Source organism: Xenopus laevis, chromosome 3S (genome assembly GCF_017654675.1).
Source record: "Xenopus laevis strain J_2021 chromosome 3S, Xenopus_laevis_v10.1, whole genome shotgun sequence".
Taxonomy (NCBI): domain Eukaryota; kingdom Metazoa; phylum Chordata; class Amphibia; order Anura; family Pipidae; genus Xenopus; species Xenopus laevis.
Genome location: NC_054376.1, coordinates 3672332 through 3689664, shown reverse-complemented (window position 1 = coordinate 3689664; position 17333 = coordinate 3672332). Strand labels below are relative to the sequence as shown.

Below are 17333 nucleotides of genomic sequence, written 5' to 3'. Positions count from 1 at the left end.
GGGGTTAATTCTACAGAGTGTGTCGGGTTAGCATTAGCACCATGGTCAGTTAGATGGGTTAATTCTACTGAGTTATCAGGTTCAGCATTCAGCACCATGGTCAGTTCCATTGGTTAATTCTACTGAGTGTGTCGGGGTTCAGCATTCAGCACCATGGTCAGTTCATTGGGTAATTCTACTGAGTGTGTCGGGGTTCAGCATTCAGCACCATGGTCAGTTAGATGGGGTTAATTCTACTGAGTGTGTCGGGGTTCAGCATTCGCACATGGTCAGTTTCATTGGGTTAATTCACTGAGTGTGTCGGGGTTCAGCATTCAGCACCATGTCAGTTCATTGGGTTAATTCACTGAGTGTGTTGGGGTTCACGCATTCAGCAACCATGGTCAGTTACGATTGGGTTAATTCTACTGAGTGTCGGGTTCAGCATTCGGCACCATGGTCAGTTGATTGGGTTAATTCTACTGAGTGTGTCGGGGTTCAGCATTAGCACCATGGTCAGTTAATTGGGTTAATTCTACTGAGTGTGTCGGGTTCAGCATTCAGACCATGGTCAGTTGATTGGGTTAATTCTACTGAGTGTGTCGGGGTTCAGCATTCAGCACCATGTCAGTAGATTGGGTTAATTCTACTGAGTGTGTCGGGTTCAGCATTCAGCACCATGGTCAGTTAATTGGGTTAATTCACTGAGTGTGTCGGGTTCAGCATTCAGCACCATGGTCAGTTAGATTGGGGTTAATTCTACTGAGTGTGTCGGGTTCAGCATTCAGCACCATGGTCAGTTGATTGGGTTAATTCTACTGAGTGTGTCGGGTTTAGCATTCGCACCATGGTCAGTTAGATTGGGTTAATTTACTGAGTGTTCAGGGTTAGATTCAGCCCATGGTCAGTTAGATTGGGGTTAATTCTACTGAGTGTGTCGGGGTTCAGCATTCAGCACCATGGTCAGTTAGATTGGGTTAATTCTACTGAGGTGTCGGGTTTCAGCATTCAGCACCATGGTCAGTTAGATTGGGTTAATTCTACTAGTGTTCGGTTCAGCATTCAGCACCATGGTCAGTTCCATTGGGTTAATTCTACTGAGTGTTCAGGGTTCAGCATTCAGCACCATGGTCAGTTCCATTGGGTTAATTCTACTGAGTGTGTGGGTTCAGCTTCGACCATGGTCAGTTCCATTGGGTTAATTCACTGAGTGTGTCGGGTTCAGCATTCAGCACCATGTCAGTTATTGGGTTAATTCTACTGAGTGTGTGGGTTCAGCATTCAGCACCATGTCAGTTCATTGGGTAATTTACTGAGTGTGTCGGGGTTCAGCATTCAGCACATGTCAGTTATTGGGTTAATTCACTGAGTGTTGGGTTCAGCATTCAGCACCATGTCAGTTATTGGGTTAATTCTACTGAGTTTTCGGGTTCAGCATTCAGCACCATGGTCAGTTAGATTGGGTTAATTCTACTGAGTGTGTCGGGGTTCAGCATTCAGCACCATGGTCAGTTAGATTGGGTTAATTCTACTGAGTGTGTCGGGGTTCAGCATTCAGCACCATGGTCAGTTAGATTGGGGTTAATTCTACTGAGTGTGTCGGGGTTCAGCATTCAGCACCATGGTAGTTCATTGGGTTAATTCTACTGAGTGTGTCGGGGTTCAGCATTCAGCACCATGGTCAGTTAGATTGGGGTTAATTCTACTGAGTGTTCGGGTTCAGCATTCAGCACCATGGTCAGTTAGATTGGGGTTAATTCTACAGAGTGTGTCGGGGTTCAGCATTTAGCACCATGGTCAGTTAGATTGGGGTTAATTCTACTGAGTGTATCAGGTTTCAGCATTCAGCACCATGGTCAGTTCCATTGGGTTAATTCTACTGAGTGTGTCGGGGTTCAGCATTCAGCACCATGGTCAGTTCCATTGGGTTAATTCTACTGAGTGTGTCAAGGTCAGTATGTACCATTTTAAAGTGATTTGTAATAAAAAAAATTGATTTTAACTACAAATTGAGTCTAGGGACATATATCTTTGATTTAAATTTCTATAAAGAGAGGGAAATATTCAGGCTTCAATAAAGGGTACAGGCGCGCTGTCTGGCAGCTCAGCCAATCAGTTTTACTTTGGTGATGTTTTTTCTTGTTTGGACAGAGGTAAAAATGCTTCATCTGTGAATTCATTGTGACAGTGATGTACTGAGTCAGGCTTGTAGTGCTGGGGGAATTGTGCTCTTGCAGCTCACGGGTGGGTAATTCTTGCTGTGCTGCCGGAGTGTCTTTCCCACTTGAGCCTTTAAAATACCCACCTTTTTCTTGACACCCATGTCTTCATTGTTCTCTTTCTGCTTGTTATGCCTTCTGTATCCAGTCCCAAGTCTGACTTTATGTGATCCTATCAGAACAGAGCTTTACTATTTTGGTTCATGTACTCCTTTGAGGTCTAACATTTGTTCAGGTGCCCCCTAATATAGAAACATTGGGGTAACAGTCACCCTGCTACCCTAACTGGTCCAAGCACAGCCCCTAAGTTTGCTCATAGTCTGTACAGAGAGATCCCATAAAACTATGGCAGCATAGGTATTCCCTGTACTAAGCACAATTCAGCAGGAACAGCCCCTAAGTTTGCTCATAGTCTGTACAGAGATATCCCATAAAACTATGGCAGCATAGGTATTCCCTGTACTAAGCACAATTCAGCAGGAACAGTCCCTAAGTTTGCTCATAGTCTGTACAGAGAGATCCCATAAAACTATGGCAGCATAGGTATTCCCTGTACTAAGCACAATTCAGCAGGAACAGCCCATAAGTTTGCTCATAGTCTGTACAGAGAGATCCTTTAAAACTATGACAGCATAGGTATCCCCTGTACTAAGCACAATTCAGCAGGAACAGCCCCTAAGTTTGCTCATAGTCTGTACAGAGAGATCCTATAAAACTATGACAGCATAGGTATTCCCTGTACTAAGCACAATTCAGCAGGAACAGTCCCCTAAGTTTGCTCATAGTCTGTACAGAGAGATCCCATAAAACTATGGCAGTATAGGTATTCCCCTGTACTAAGCACAATTCAGCAGGAACAGTCCCTAAGTTTGCTTATAGTCTGTACAGAGAGATCCCATAAAACTATGGCAGCATAGGTATTCCCTGTACTAAGCACAATTCAGCAGGAACAGTCCCTAAGTTTGCTCATAGTCTGTACCGAGAGATCCCATAAAACTATGACAGCATAGGTATTCCCTGTACTAAGCACAATTCAGCAGGAACAGTCCATAAGTTTGCTCATAGTCTGTACAGAGAGATCCCATAAAACTATGGTACATAGGTATTCCCCTGTACTAAGCACAATTCAGCAGGAACAGTCCCTAAGTTTGCTCATAGTCTGTACAGAGAGATCCCATAAAACTATGGCACATAGGTATTCCCTGTACTAAGCACAATTCAGCAGGAACAGTCCCTAAGTTTGCTCATAGTCTGTACAGAGAGATCCCATAAAACTATGGCACATAGGTATCCCCTGTACTAAGCACAATTCAGCAGGAACAGCCTCAAGTCTATGGACCTTTCCCTGTGTGAGTGATTTCCAGTGGCAGTTTAGATAAAAGCCAGTTGTTTACGTGCATTACTTTCCCATTGAGATTCTCTTTTACTCAAGATAAAAAATGATTATTTACCTTCTCTTCCGGTCATTAACTGATTAATGTTGCGTTTTATACCATTTATTTTTCAATTGCACCAGTCTCTCAGTATCAGCAGCTGATTTTTCTCACTCCAACAAAGCCCGGCAATGCCAACAGAACCAGCCACTTGTTTTATGTGCCGACGCCAATTAGCGGTGATTTTATTTATTGCCTCATTGTGACAAATAATGACAATAACCTGTGCGACGGATCACTCTGCCCAGTTGTCAGGAGAAAGAAAGAGGAAAGATGTGAGAAAGGTTTCTAATTGTTTTCCTAAGTAGAAGAACATCAGCCTCTTTCTTTCTCCTGACAACTTCCTTGACTACTTGGTGGTCAGACTGGTCAGAAACTGACCAGCAGGTGGCGCTGTTGGAACAAAATTCATTCATATTAACAGCACATGTATCCCTTAATATCTTGGAATAAAAACAAATAAATAATGAATGTAAATTACAAAAAAGCTTAGAATAGTGCCCTCATCAATTTTACATTCACTTATTTCAAAGGTTTACTTATCCTTTTAGCAGTTAAATGAATCACATAATAATAATAATGATATCATGGTGATGTCACAATCCAGCAGCGTGCAGGTATTAGGGGATCACGGCGCCATCATGTGGCCACTAGGACTATCAACTCAGTGTTGGCATCAGACCTGCTCCTATTGGCACAATCCTGTAGGTAAAGTCGCCAACCAATAAGTGACAGTTGCCGTCCATCTATTAAATAGCAACTTCACTTCTCAGTTCTGGATGGTGGAGCCCCGAGGTCCAACACTGAGCTGATATTCCTACTGGCCACATGATGGCGCTGTTATCCCCCCTAATAGCCTCAGACACACACTAGGGCTAGGGGGGGAGTGGGGAACGGCTCGTTCTGACCCAATAGCTTTGTGCTGTCAGCTGCATCTCACCGGGAGAGACAGGGGGATCTTTATATTCCGTATAGTAAATTAGTGAAGGTGCTGTCGGCGCGTTGCCATGGTTATCTGCAGCCCATTTCTATAAATATATTTAAAATGAATTCCTGTCTGCTGGTTCCTTCTGTATGCACTGCCTTCAGCAAAGAAAAGGAGAGACACATTTTATTTCATCACACAAAAGAAAACAATTTTTGGGTCGATTTCCCCTTCATACTGTAACCAATGAGAAGGCAGAATGAGATTGGGGCAATCTGTACAGAGAGATCCCATAACTATGACAGCATAGGTATTCCTCTGTACTAAGCACAATTCAGCAGGAACAGCCCCCTAAGTTTGCTAATAGTCTGTACAGAGAGATCCCATAAAACTATGGCAGCATAGGTATTCCTCTGTACTAAGCACAATTCAGCAGGAACAGTCCCCTACGTTTGCTCATAGTCTGTACAGAGAGATCCCATAAAACTATGGCAGCATAGGTATTCCCTGTACTAAGCACAATTCAGCAGGAACAGTCCCTAAGTTTGCTCATAGTCTGTACAGAGAGATCCCATAAAACTATGGCAGTATAGGTATTCCCTGTACTAAGCACAATTCAGCAGGAACAGTCCCTAAGTTTGCTCATAGTCTGTACAGAGAGATCCCATAAAACTATGGTACATAGGTATTCCTCTGTACTAAGCACAATTCAGCAGGAACAGCCCCTAAGTTTGCTCATAGTCTGTACAGAGAGATCCCATAAAACTATGGCAGCATAGGTATTCCCTGTACTAAGCACAATTCAGCAGGAACAGTCCCTAAGTTTGCTCATAGTCTGTACAGAGAGATCCCATAAAACTATGGTACATAGGTATTCCCTGTACTAAGCACAATTCAGCAGGAACAGTCCCCTAAGTTTGCTCATAGTCTGTACAGAGAGATCCCATAAAACTATGGCAGCATAGGTATTCCCTGTACTAAGCACAATTCAGCAGGAACAGTCCCTAAGTTTGCTCATAGTCTGTACAGAGAGATCCCATAAAACTATGGTACATAGGTATTCCCTGTACTAAGCACAATTCAGCAGGAACAGTCCCCTAAGTTTGCTCATAGTCTGTACAGAGAGATCCCATAAAACTATGGCAGCATAGGTATTCCCTGTACTAAGCACAATTCAGCAGGAACAGCCCATACAGCTGTTCTCTGTACCATACCATTTTGGTTCATTAGTGATTTTTCTGATACATTTGAAGTCCAACATGATATTTGTTTATGATTTATTTGTGTAATCTTTTATTCCTGTAGATCAGAGTTCTATTGACGCAGATTGACTGTTACACACACAGATCACAGTTTTTTGTGTTTTTTATCTTAATGATCAAACGCCGTCTCCATTTTCAGTCCAACCTGCAGGACAGGCCTGGATAAGGCAGCTGAGGAACGGGACTCCACAGACGCACAAGCAGAATAACAGCCCAATTTTGCCCTTTCCCCGTAGTTGTTTATACATGATGAAACAGAAGAACTTTCTGCAGGGTGTCGGCCTCTCAGAGCAGCTCTGGGGGGGGGTGAGTATTTACTTACTAAAAGGTTACGTGTTTGGACAATACCAACCAATCAGATTCTTACTGTTATCAGAGCTGTCCTTAGGGGGCTCCAAGTAAGGGGTGACTGCTCACCTGTCCAACACATACTGGGATTTGTAGGTGTGTAGCCTAATGATTCACCCAATACTTACCTTTTAACTGAACAAGCAGCACATTTCCACTTACAGTAGCATGAGGCATAGTAATCTTACAGAAGGGAGTGTGACTGTGGGATAGCAGGTATAGTAGGGAGAAATGGTACCTATAGTAACAGTGGATAATAGTGTCTGGGAAGGGAGTGTGACTGTGGGATAGCAGGTATAGTAGGGAGAGATGGTGTCTATAGTAACAGTGGATAATAGTTTCTGGGAAGGGAGTGTGACTGTGGGATAGCAGGTATAGTAGGGAGAGATGGTGTCTATAGTAACAGTGGATAATAGTTTCTGGGAAGGGAGTGTGACTGTGGGATAGCAGGTATAGTAGGGAGAGATGGTGTCTATAGTAACAGTGGATAATAGTCTCTGGGAAGGGAGTGTGACTGTGGGATAACAGGTATAGTAGGGAGAGATGGTGTCTATAGTAACAGTGGATAATAGTTTCTGGGAAGGGAGTGTGACTGTGGGATAGCAGGTATAGTAGGGAGAGATGGTGTCTATAGTAACAGTGGATAATAGTTTCTGGGAAGGGAGTGTGACTGTGGGATAGAAGGTATAGTAGGGAGAGATGGTGCCTATAGTAACAGTGGGATAATAGTCTCTGGGAAGGGAGTGTGACTGTGGGATAGCAGGTATAGTAGGGAGAGATGGGATAGTAATGTACAACTCTTAGGATGTAGTGGTGGTTGGGTTGTTGCATGTAAGGCCTAGCTGTATCAGTAGTAATAGTACCAATGGGTCCCTACAAAGCCTGTTTGGCCTTTACACTATGGACAGCTCTGAGTAGAAGGTTGGACTGAGCATGTGTAACGGAGGCCGTTATGAGCGTTACACGAAAGCTCCAGGGAGTCCCAATCGTTCCAGTTCATCAGTTGGGGAGAAATGGATTTCAAGTATGTTGGCCGGTTGGGGGCAGAGTTGGGGGAATGAGGGGGGGTGGGGGGAGAAAGTTCCGGTCTCTCAGGAGACAAAGCAACGGAATATATAAAAGAAACACTGAGCAGTGAGTAATTAATATACAGTGAGTAGAGTCTGTAGGTGGGGGGTCTCTCCCCTGTGTAACTCCGTATGAGGCCACATTGGAATGAATGAGATGAGTGATGGGGGGGGTTTACGCCCCCCTGTGTCATTTACTGGACAATAAGGTTCATCTCCAGGGGGGGTCAGTAACTAACACACCGTTCCATTCTCAGGTCTGGATTTGGGGCAGTTGCTCCTCAGGACGGGTTGGACGGAAGGAGCCAAAGTGCAGAAGAATCCTGAGATTAAAGTCAGGCCCAGGCCCCCCCAGGCACAGAACATGGACCAGCCGTAGCCGTGACTGATGTCGTCGGGGAGACTGTACAGGAATCGGGGGTAACGAGACAACTCAAAGTTAATTCCCGCCACACAAGTGCACAGTGAGATGATACAGAAGGTACCTGGGGGGAAGACAAAGAAGAAAAGGGTCAGTTATTGACTCCAGGGGGTTCAGTTCTAGAGAACAGGATTGGGCAGGTGTGTGGGGGGGGGTGATATAAATGAGGGACAGTGTTGGGTCGTGAGCAGAGAAAAGGGGTCAGAGAAGTATTTGGCACTGACTCAGAGTTAGTCTAGACTCATGCCCCCCAATATCACTCAGCCCTGAATTAAACTCATTCATCCAGACTGATGCTTCTCTGAGCTCCTGTCAACCCCTGTCCTGGTTCATATTCCCTGTCCTGGTTCCTCTTCCCTGTCCTGGTTCCTCTTCTCTGTCCTGGTTCCAAACCCTGTCCTGGTTCCTATACCCTGTCCTGGTTTCTCTATCCTGTCCTGGTTCCTCTATCCTGTCCTGGTTCCTCTTCCCTGTCCTGGTTCCTCTTCCCTGTCCTGGTTCCTCTTCCCTGTCCTGGTTCCTCTTCCCTGTCCTGGTTCCTATACCCTGTCCTGGTTCCTAATACCCTACCTTGATTCCGATACCCTGGTTCCTGTTGACCTATCCTGGTTCCAACCTCTGTCCAGTTATTTGGACACTGCCTCTGGATTGGGGCCACTGCCTTGGGACTGGCTTTAATGTGAATTATTAGAAACTGAATATTGAATTATTTCTCTGATACATGAAATGTGACTCAGTTAATGGAGATCTCAGACTTGCCCCAACCTCCCCTAATTGCAATGAAATATAAACATAAAGCTCTTAGGAACAGCAGAGCCAGATACCAGGGGACCCAGGGCCCTTCATCTTATATCTAAAACTGACACATTCCAGGCAGTTAATCAGATCTCAGGTTCCTACTCACACCACTAAACGAGACATGTCTGCAGCCCATCACTCGTATTATACATGATACTGTACCCCCTACTGTAAGTGATAAGGATATTAGAAGTCACTGAGGGGTTGTAGGGATCATGGAGGAGTATAACAAATATACAATATCTGACACTGTTAGTGTACAAGATAAGCAATGTGTTACCTCCCATCAAGAAGAGAAGACCAGCTACATACTGCATGAGCCCTCTGTCCCAGCAGCACCCCAGCACCCCGATTATCCATCCGAAGAGAATGATGGCTACTGCCATTCCCATAAACCCAGCAGTCATCCGACGCAGATCTGAAAAGATATAAAAGGGAAGTGAGACACGAGAACAAGGGAAATTTAAGCAAGACTGAAACTGAATGTGGCTATAGTGAGACGTTCTGTAAAACTATTACAGAGCATTGCAAAAAAATGCTTCTTATTACAAATAGAACAAGGGAAATTTAGGTAAGACTGAAACTGAATGTGGATACAGTGAGACATTCAGGAAACTATTATAGAGCATTGCAAAAAAATGCTTCTTATTACATATAGAACAAGGGAGATTTAGGCAAGGCAGAAACTGCAAGCTGAGTCAGTGTCTCCTTTGGAGAGGGAAAACAAAGAGTTAACTGATTTTATATTCATCTCTTAATATTTCCAGTTGACAAAGGAATAATAAGGAATGACGACAGTGTTGCACATGATATCACTAATGACAAGCATCATAAAGAGCAGCTGACAGTTTGTGCATTGCTGGCTGGCGGCTCCTGTCTCCCCATGTAAATCTGTCTGTCAAGTGCTAAATGCCAGTCGCTTACTTGAGCTGTCCATTCCCTGCTCAGGCCAGCTATTGGTGGGTGCTGGGAGTTGCAATGTAACAAAAAAAGTGTGTCTCCATCTACTTCTGTTGTCTCCATCTTCACCCAACTGTCTCCATCTTGCCTGACTGTCCCCATCTTGCCCTAGTATCACCATATTACCCTACTGTCTCCATCTTGCGCTAATGTTTCCATCTCGTTCTACTGTCTCCATCTTGTTCTGTTGTCTTCACCTTGCACAACTGTCTCCATTTTGCGCTACTATCTCTATCTTGCCCTAGGCTCTCCTTTTTCTCCACTAGTCTCCATCTGCCCTACTGTCTCCATCTTTCCCTACTGTCTCCATCTTGCCCTACTGTCTCCACCTTGCCCTACTGTCTCCATCTTGTCCTACTGTCTCTATCTTGTCCTACTGTCTCCATCTTCTTCTATGGTCAACATCATGCCCTACTTTCTCCATCTTGCCCTACTGTCTCCATCTTGTCCTACTATCTCCATCTTGCCCTACTGTCTCCATCTTGTCCTACTGTCTCTATCTTGTCCTACTGTCTCCATCTTCTTCTATGGTCACCATCATGCCCTACTTTCTTCATCTTGACCTACTGTCTCTATCTTGCCCTACTGTCTCCATCTTGTCCTACTGTCTTCATCTTGTCCTACTGTCTCTATCTTGTCCTACTGTCTCCATCTTCTTCTATGGTCACCATCATGCCCTACTTTCTTCATCTTGACCTACTGTCTCCATCTTGCTCTACTGTCTCCATCTTGTCCTACTGTCTTCATCTTGTCCTACTGTCTCTATCTTGTCCTACTATCTCCATCTTCTTCTATGGTCACCATCATGCCCTACTTTCTCCATCTTGCCCTACTGTCTCCATCTTGTCCTACTATCTTCATCTTGCCCTACTGTCTCCATCTTGTCCTACTGTCTCTATCTTGTCCTACTGTCTCCATCTTCTTCTATGGTCACCATCATGCCCTACTTTCTTCATCTTGACCTACTGGCTCCATCTTGCCCTACTGTCTTCATCTTGTCCTACTGTCTCTATCTTGTCCTACTGTCTCCATCTTCTTCTATGGTCACCATCATGCCCTACTTTCTTCATCTTGACCTACTGTCTCCATCTTGTCCTACTGTCTTCATCTTGTCCTACTGTCTCTATCTTGTCCTACTGTCTCCATCTTCTTCTATGGTCACCATCATGCCCTACTTTGTCCATCTTGCCCTACTGTCTCCATTTTGTTCTATTGACTCCGTTTTGTCCTACTTTCTCCATTTTGTGCTACTGTCTCCATCTTGCCCTACTGTCTCCATCTTGTCCTACTTTCTCCATTTTGTGCTACTGTCTCCATTTTGTGCTATTGTCTCCATCTTGTCCTACTGTCTCCATCGTGTCCTACTGTCTTCATCTTGTCCTACTCTCCAGTTGGTGTTTAAAAAATAAACTACAGAACAAGAAGCCCCAACTTGCCTGCTATACAAGCCAGTAAATGGTGCCCATAAAATGTCCTGAGATGTTTGTGTCCATCTTCAACAGGAACTCCCTTTATTTAATTCATTGTGCATCTAGTGTTACCAATCCCTATTTCTGTAGGGAAATGAGAGAGAGCAGACAGTAACCCTTCCAACACTTTCCTCTAGTCTCTATATATTAGGTACCTATCTAGTGTTACCAATCCCTATTTCTGTAGGGAAATGAGAGAGAGCAGACAGTAACCCTTCCAACACTTTCCTCTTGTCTCTATATATTAGGTACCTATCTAGTGTTACCAATCCATATTTCTGTAGGGAAATGAGAGAGAGCAGACAGTAACCCTTCCAACACTTTCCTCTTGTCTCTGTTCCTATAATTAAGGAGATCAGGGTGAGGAAATAAAATGAAAATGAACAACAGACGCTCCGTCGCTGCAGAGCGCGCAATTAATCTCCGGCAGAGCCGTGGCTGAGCATGTGGATCAGTTAATTGCGGAGCAGAACTCTCGTCGAATGTTTGGGATGAAGGGGAAGAGCGAGTGATGGAATTAAAGGCTAAAAATTCTGGGTTTCTGGCGCGGGTTCAGGGGATGGAGCCATTAAATGAATAGGGCTCAGCTTGATTCCATTTAGTGATAAACAGACACGCTGTGTTAATTAAGAGGATTGCGTTTTGCCAGAAAAAGACTCAGCAGGACGTCGGCCCCGCTGATCAAAGTCCAAACTTCCTGATGGAATCTTAAAATGCAGGAGCCGTGAAATGACATTTTATTTTGTGACGGGGGTAGGGGGGGGGGTGAGGACTTTAACACGAGAGTGTGAGAGACGGATGAATGAAGTAAAGGACAGAGGCAGGAGGATTGAAACACACGAGGAGACATCTATAAGGTCCAGTAGAAATCTAAACATCAGCTCAATGCTCCCCAAAATACAGAAACGCACAACAATCATTAAAAGAGAATTTTCCCGTCTCTCTGGGAAGGGAAATCTCCATCTGTCAATCTGCATTTAGCTGTCATACCCTGGGCCGACCAGAAGATGGAGCACCTGTTCCATCACTACTGACTGTAGAGTCTTTTCCTCTGATCCAGTGCTCTGGGCGGCTGTCACTTACCTGAGCTTAGGGAACCGCTCACAATATACAGTATAGATACAATACAATACAGGGCTGATTAGTAATTAATTCACATTAAAGAGCAATACAGAAACCAGTGCACTCTGCATCCAAATTGATTCATAATCAGCCTGTGCTTCTATGGCAGATGAACCTCACTTGCTGCTGGATAATTTCCCCCGACCCCTAAGCTTAGCTTCTCAGCAGCAGCCCAGATCCCACTGAGCATGTGCAGTGCCGCTGACTCACAAAAGAAAGGATGGACTGGATCATTAATGTTAGGGCTACTTTATTTGGTTGTGGGAGAATACTGTGCACCTCTAAGTGAAACAGACACCATCTCCCCTTACTATACTCTCTCCCCCAGGCACCACCTTACCTTACTATAGACACTATGTTACAGTGACACCTGACTCCAGACACTGCCTTTTATAAAGCAGCATTAAGCTCTCTGGCATTTCCCGGGTTAATGTGAACGGCTATAAATGGATGTGATCAGGCATAGAAATCGGTGAGTGGCTCCTTGCAAACAAGGGATGGGTGAACAGAGAGACACAAAGGGAAATGTTCTAAATATGGGAACATGGAAGAGTTGGGGAGCGGGGAGCTATTTGGGAGAGCGTTGAGTGACAGGATAATTGCTCTCTCACAGCTGTTTATAAAACCCCGGCACACTTATTACCTATTTATAGATGCGCTGATAAGTACCCCGGCCCCTCATACAATTATATGCAGGGAAGCTGGGATAAGGCACACCACTGGCTATTCTATGCAAAGTGCAGGGACAGATACTGGTAGGGCAAGGGCAATCTCACAGTAGCTGGACACACACATGGTCATAAAATAACCTACAATCACAATCATGTCCTACTGTAGGACACAATAGAGACAGAAGAACAAGATGGAAACAGAAGAACAAGATGGAGACTGTAGGACAAGATGGAGACAGTAGGACAAGATGGAGACAGAAGAACAAGGTGAAGACAGTAGGACAAGATGGAGACAGTAGGGCAAGATGGAGACAGAAGAACAAGATGGAGACAGTAGGGCAAGATGGAGACAGAAGAACAAGATGAAGACAGTAGGGCAAGATGGAGACAGAAGAACAAGATGGAGACAGAAGAACAAGATGGAGACAGTAGGACATGATGGAGACAGTAGGACAAGATGAAGACAGTAGCGCAAGATGGAGACAGAAGAACAAGATGAAGACAGTAGGGCAAGATGGAGACAATAGGACAGAAGAACAAGATGGAGACAGAAGAACAAGATGTAGGCAGTAGGGCAAGATGGAGACAATAGGACAAGTTCGGGACAGAAGAACAAGATGGAGACAGAAGAACAAGATGTAGACAGTAGGGCAAGATGGAGACAGAAGAACAAGATAGAGACAGTAGGACAAACTGAAAACCGAAGAACAAGATGGAGAAAGTAGGACAAGATGGAGACAGTAGGACAAGATGGAGACAATAGGACAAGGTAAAGACAGTAGTTCAAGATGGAGACAGTAGATCATTTGTTGACCCCCTGTTTGACTTACTTAACATTCCCACATGTCAGACACCACCACTGCTCAGTGTCGGACTGGCCCACTGGGATACCAGGAAAAGTCCCGGTGGGCCCAGGTGTCAGTGGGCCCTTGTGTTGCTAAACATTTGGTTTATTTCATGATCATTCCCTATTTCTATGAGAAAAAGATGCTAAATAGATGGAATAATCAAATATAGTTTATAAAGAAAAGAGACTAGGAGAATAGAGGTTGATTGAGGAGATGAAGAATATTAGTACTGAGAGTGGGTCCCTGGTCTAAGGTTTTTGGATGGGCCCCTGATGTCCCAGTCCAACACTGCCACTGATACTCCCAAACTGCCAGCTTTACCATGTGCCACCCATACTCAGCGTTTCCAGGCAGCAATCGCCCTTCCCAGGCTCATTAAGGTTAATATAAACATCTCGAGGTGCTACATGCTTTGCCTTCATTGCAAATCCAATATGTGGCTCTAAGTAGGACTGGGAGACAGCAAACAGCTTTAAATGGTTTGACCTTTAAGAGTAATAGATGCAGGGCCAGCAGTACAGGGGGAGAATTTCAGCCCTCCTCGTTCTGATGACGAGCGGCGGCTATAAGCCATTGCACATTGAGTGTTGGCCCGGGCAGAGATAAGCCTCGCTCGCAGCAAATCAATCTCTGTGCATTTTAATAGCGGCAATAATTACCATTCTCGTCAATAATCCTTCCGCCTGCCCTTTGCTTCCAGCTCAGAGTGAAGGTTAGGGGAAAAAAAATAAAATAATTGGACCGAAAAACCCACCCGCCCACCTTGCGCCAAACCCTGCGATTTCCCTCCCGGCTCTCCCTGCCTTTTATACAATGGCTTTTCTCTCCGGTTTAGCTTGGCACGTAGGTGGCACTGCTCAGTGATCCGCAAAGAAACATGGTCTTCATTTATAAAGCTGTGTAACAGAGCAGCCGCAGGGTCTGCCGACCCAAAACAGCCATCTATTAGGCACATACAGTATGTCCCTTATTGTGTGCCCAGAACATTCCTTCTCTGTATATTTGTATTTATTTATATGGGAGGAGGAGGTGCCATATTGATTCCCTTAGACAGTACAGTATGAGGGTATAGCTTATTGTGTGCCCAGAACATTCCTTCTCTGTATATTTGTATTTATACATATGGGAGGAGGAGGTGCCATATTGATTCCCTTAGACAGTACAGTATGAGGGTATAGCTTATTGTGTGCCCAGAACATTCCTTCTCTGTATATTTGTATTTATACATATGGGAGGAGGTGCCATATTGATTCCCTTAGACAGTACAGTATGAGGGTATAGCTTATTGTGTGCCCAGAACATTCCTTCTCTGTATATTTGTATTTATACATATGGGAGGAGGAGGTGCCATATTGATTCCCTTAGACAGTACAGTATGAGGGTATAGCTTATTGTGTGCCCAGAACATTCCTTCTCTGTATATTTGTATTTATACATATGGGAGGAGGTGCCATATTGATTCCCTTAGACAGTACAGTATGAGGGTATAGCTTATTGTGTGCCCAGAACATTCCTTCTCTGTATATTTGTATTTATACATATGGGAGGAGGAGGTGACATATTGATTCCCTTAGACATTACAGTATGAGGGTTTAGCTTATTGTGTGCCCAGAACATTCCTTCTCTGTATATTTGTATTTATACATATGGGAGGAGGGAGGTGCCATATTGATTCCCTTAGACAGTACAGTATGAGGGTATAGCTTATTGTGTGCCCAGAACATTCCTTCTCTGTATATTTGTATTTATACATATGGGAGGAGGAGGTGCCATATTGATTCCCTTAGACAGTACAGTATGAGCGTATAGCTTATTGTGTGCCCAGAACATTCCTTCTCTGTATATTTGTATTTATACATATGGGAGGAGATGCCATTAAGAATGACGTAGCAGAACCTTCCCCTGGGTCTAACAAGTCATCCTGCATTTTGGTTTTATTTTTTGTGTTGACTGTCTGCCAGCCATTCTCATCCTTCTTACCTTCCTTGTTAGTATTGATCCTCACTGCTTTCCCCCTTATCTCTCTATCTCTCTGGTTTTGGGTTCTCCTTTCTGTTTGTTCTCATTGTTTTCTCCACAGGTTTCTTTGGAACAGTACTACTCTGTGAGTCCCTCACTTCTGTTTCACTTTCCTCACTGGTCTCTCTTTCTGGTGTTACAAAATCCTTCCTCATCTCCTTGTCAATCTCTGGGAAAAGGGTGACTATATTATGGTAGGCCTCAGGGCAACTCCTATGCACGTGTCCCATTCGATTACAGAGATTGCACCTGACATTTACACATGCATCTGCAACATGACCAATTGCATTACATAGGGCGCACCTCAGGACTGCACATGACCTGGCCAAATGGTTACTTGCTCCACATTTATAGCACCTACGGGGCTGCCCAGCATAAAAACAGGTACCTCGTTCTTTCCCAATGATAGAAGAATTGGGCAGGTGCTGTGGAACGTTACCTGAGATGTTTAACTTAACCTGGGTTTTCCAGACTCCTGCCCAAACCCCATCCTCATCAAAAACCTTAACTAGAGGTGTAAGGACTGTACATTGCCTGCGCAACCATATGAGAATGTCTTCCTGAGGAATGGCATCATTCTTTGTTACAATTGTGATGTTTTTGGTCTCAGGCTTTGTCATAGGGATTACCACAAATTGTTCCCAATTTTGGTTACCTGCCCTTTTTTGCATATTATAGATACGCCAAAAATTTTCAAGTGCTTCCTGAAGCTTAAAAGTGACATCAAAATCGGTTTCAGTTTGTGCTATAACAGCTGATAAATCCCCAGGCCTGAAACCCATACTATCCAGTATGACTGTTCTTACAAGAAACCTTCTAGATGGGACTTGTTCTTTCTCTCCATCCCATTTAATTTTTACCCAATGTTTCCTCTTAAAGGGTTGGTTATCATGGGACACATCTGGGGTTGCAAAGAGCCTTCGCTTTCCCCAAAAACTGTTTGCAGTTTCATCCACCCCTCCTACCTGAATAGATTCTACCTCCACTCTCTGCTGTACCTGATCTGACTGACTCTCTATATGACCAACTTGCTCCACCTCTACCCCTGCCTCCTGAGTCACAGACTCTTCCGCTGCATTCTCTTGTTCAGGCTGCACAACCGCACTCTCTCTCACTTCTGTTTGCTCAGCCGCACTCTCTCTCACTTCTGCCTCTTCAGCTTGACTCTCTCTCACTTCCATCTGCTCACACTCATTCCCATCTGTGACAGGTGCCACACTCTCAGCCACACTCTCAGCCACACTCTCAGCCACTTCATTCTGAACACACAAAAGAGATTCTTGAGCCGCCACTTCCATTCCACCGGGTCTGGCGCCGCCCAGTATCATTATGTGGATACGCTGCTTTATAACCAGAACGCATTGACTCAAACCTTTGCTTGTTCTGATAGATTTCTTTCCACGGCCCGACTTTCCCATACAGTTGGTTTATTCGCTGGTCAATGCTGCTCATTTCATCAAACAAACTGTCTTTCTTTCTCCTGTGAAGCTCAGTTTCCTTCCCATCAGAAAAGGATACGAGGTTATTCAGACACTTTATGGATATCTGCAGTTTTTTCTTTTCATTTTGTAATGTTTGCAGTAGGGATGCACCGAATCCAGGATTCGGTTCGGGATTCGGCCTTTTTCAGCAGGATTCAGATTCGGCCGAATCCTTCTGTCCGGCAGAACCGAATCCAAATCCTAATTTGCATATGAAAATTAGGGACGGAGAGGGAAATCGCGTGACTTTTTGTCACAAAACAAGAAAATAAAAAATGTTTTCCCCTTCCCACCCCCAATTTGCATATGCA

General features: G+C 44.4%; 1 protein-coding gene across 1 annotated transcript in view; it reads right to left on the bottom strand.

Annotated features, from left to right (window-relative positions):
• Window positions 1-6851: 6851 nt before the first annotated feature.
• The window catches only part of tmem178b.S (transmembrane protein 178B S homeolog), a 95288-nt gene continuing 84806 nt past the window's right edge, over window positions 6852-17333 (bottom strand). Inside the window, exons 4-5 of the mRNA XM_018254782.2 lie at window positions 8733-8870; window positions 6852-7718 (exon numbers count right to left, since the gene is read on the bottom strand). Coding sequence (XP_018110271.2) covers window positions 7468-7718; window positions 8733-8870 — 389 coding nt within the window. The 3' untranslated portion in view covers window positions 6852-7467. The remainder of the gene's footprint in view (window positions 7719-8732; window positions 8871-17333) is intronic.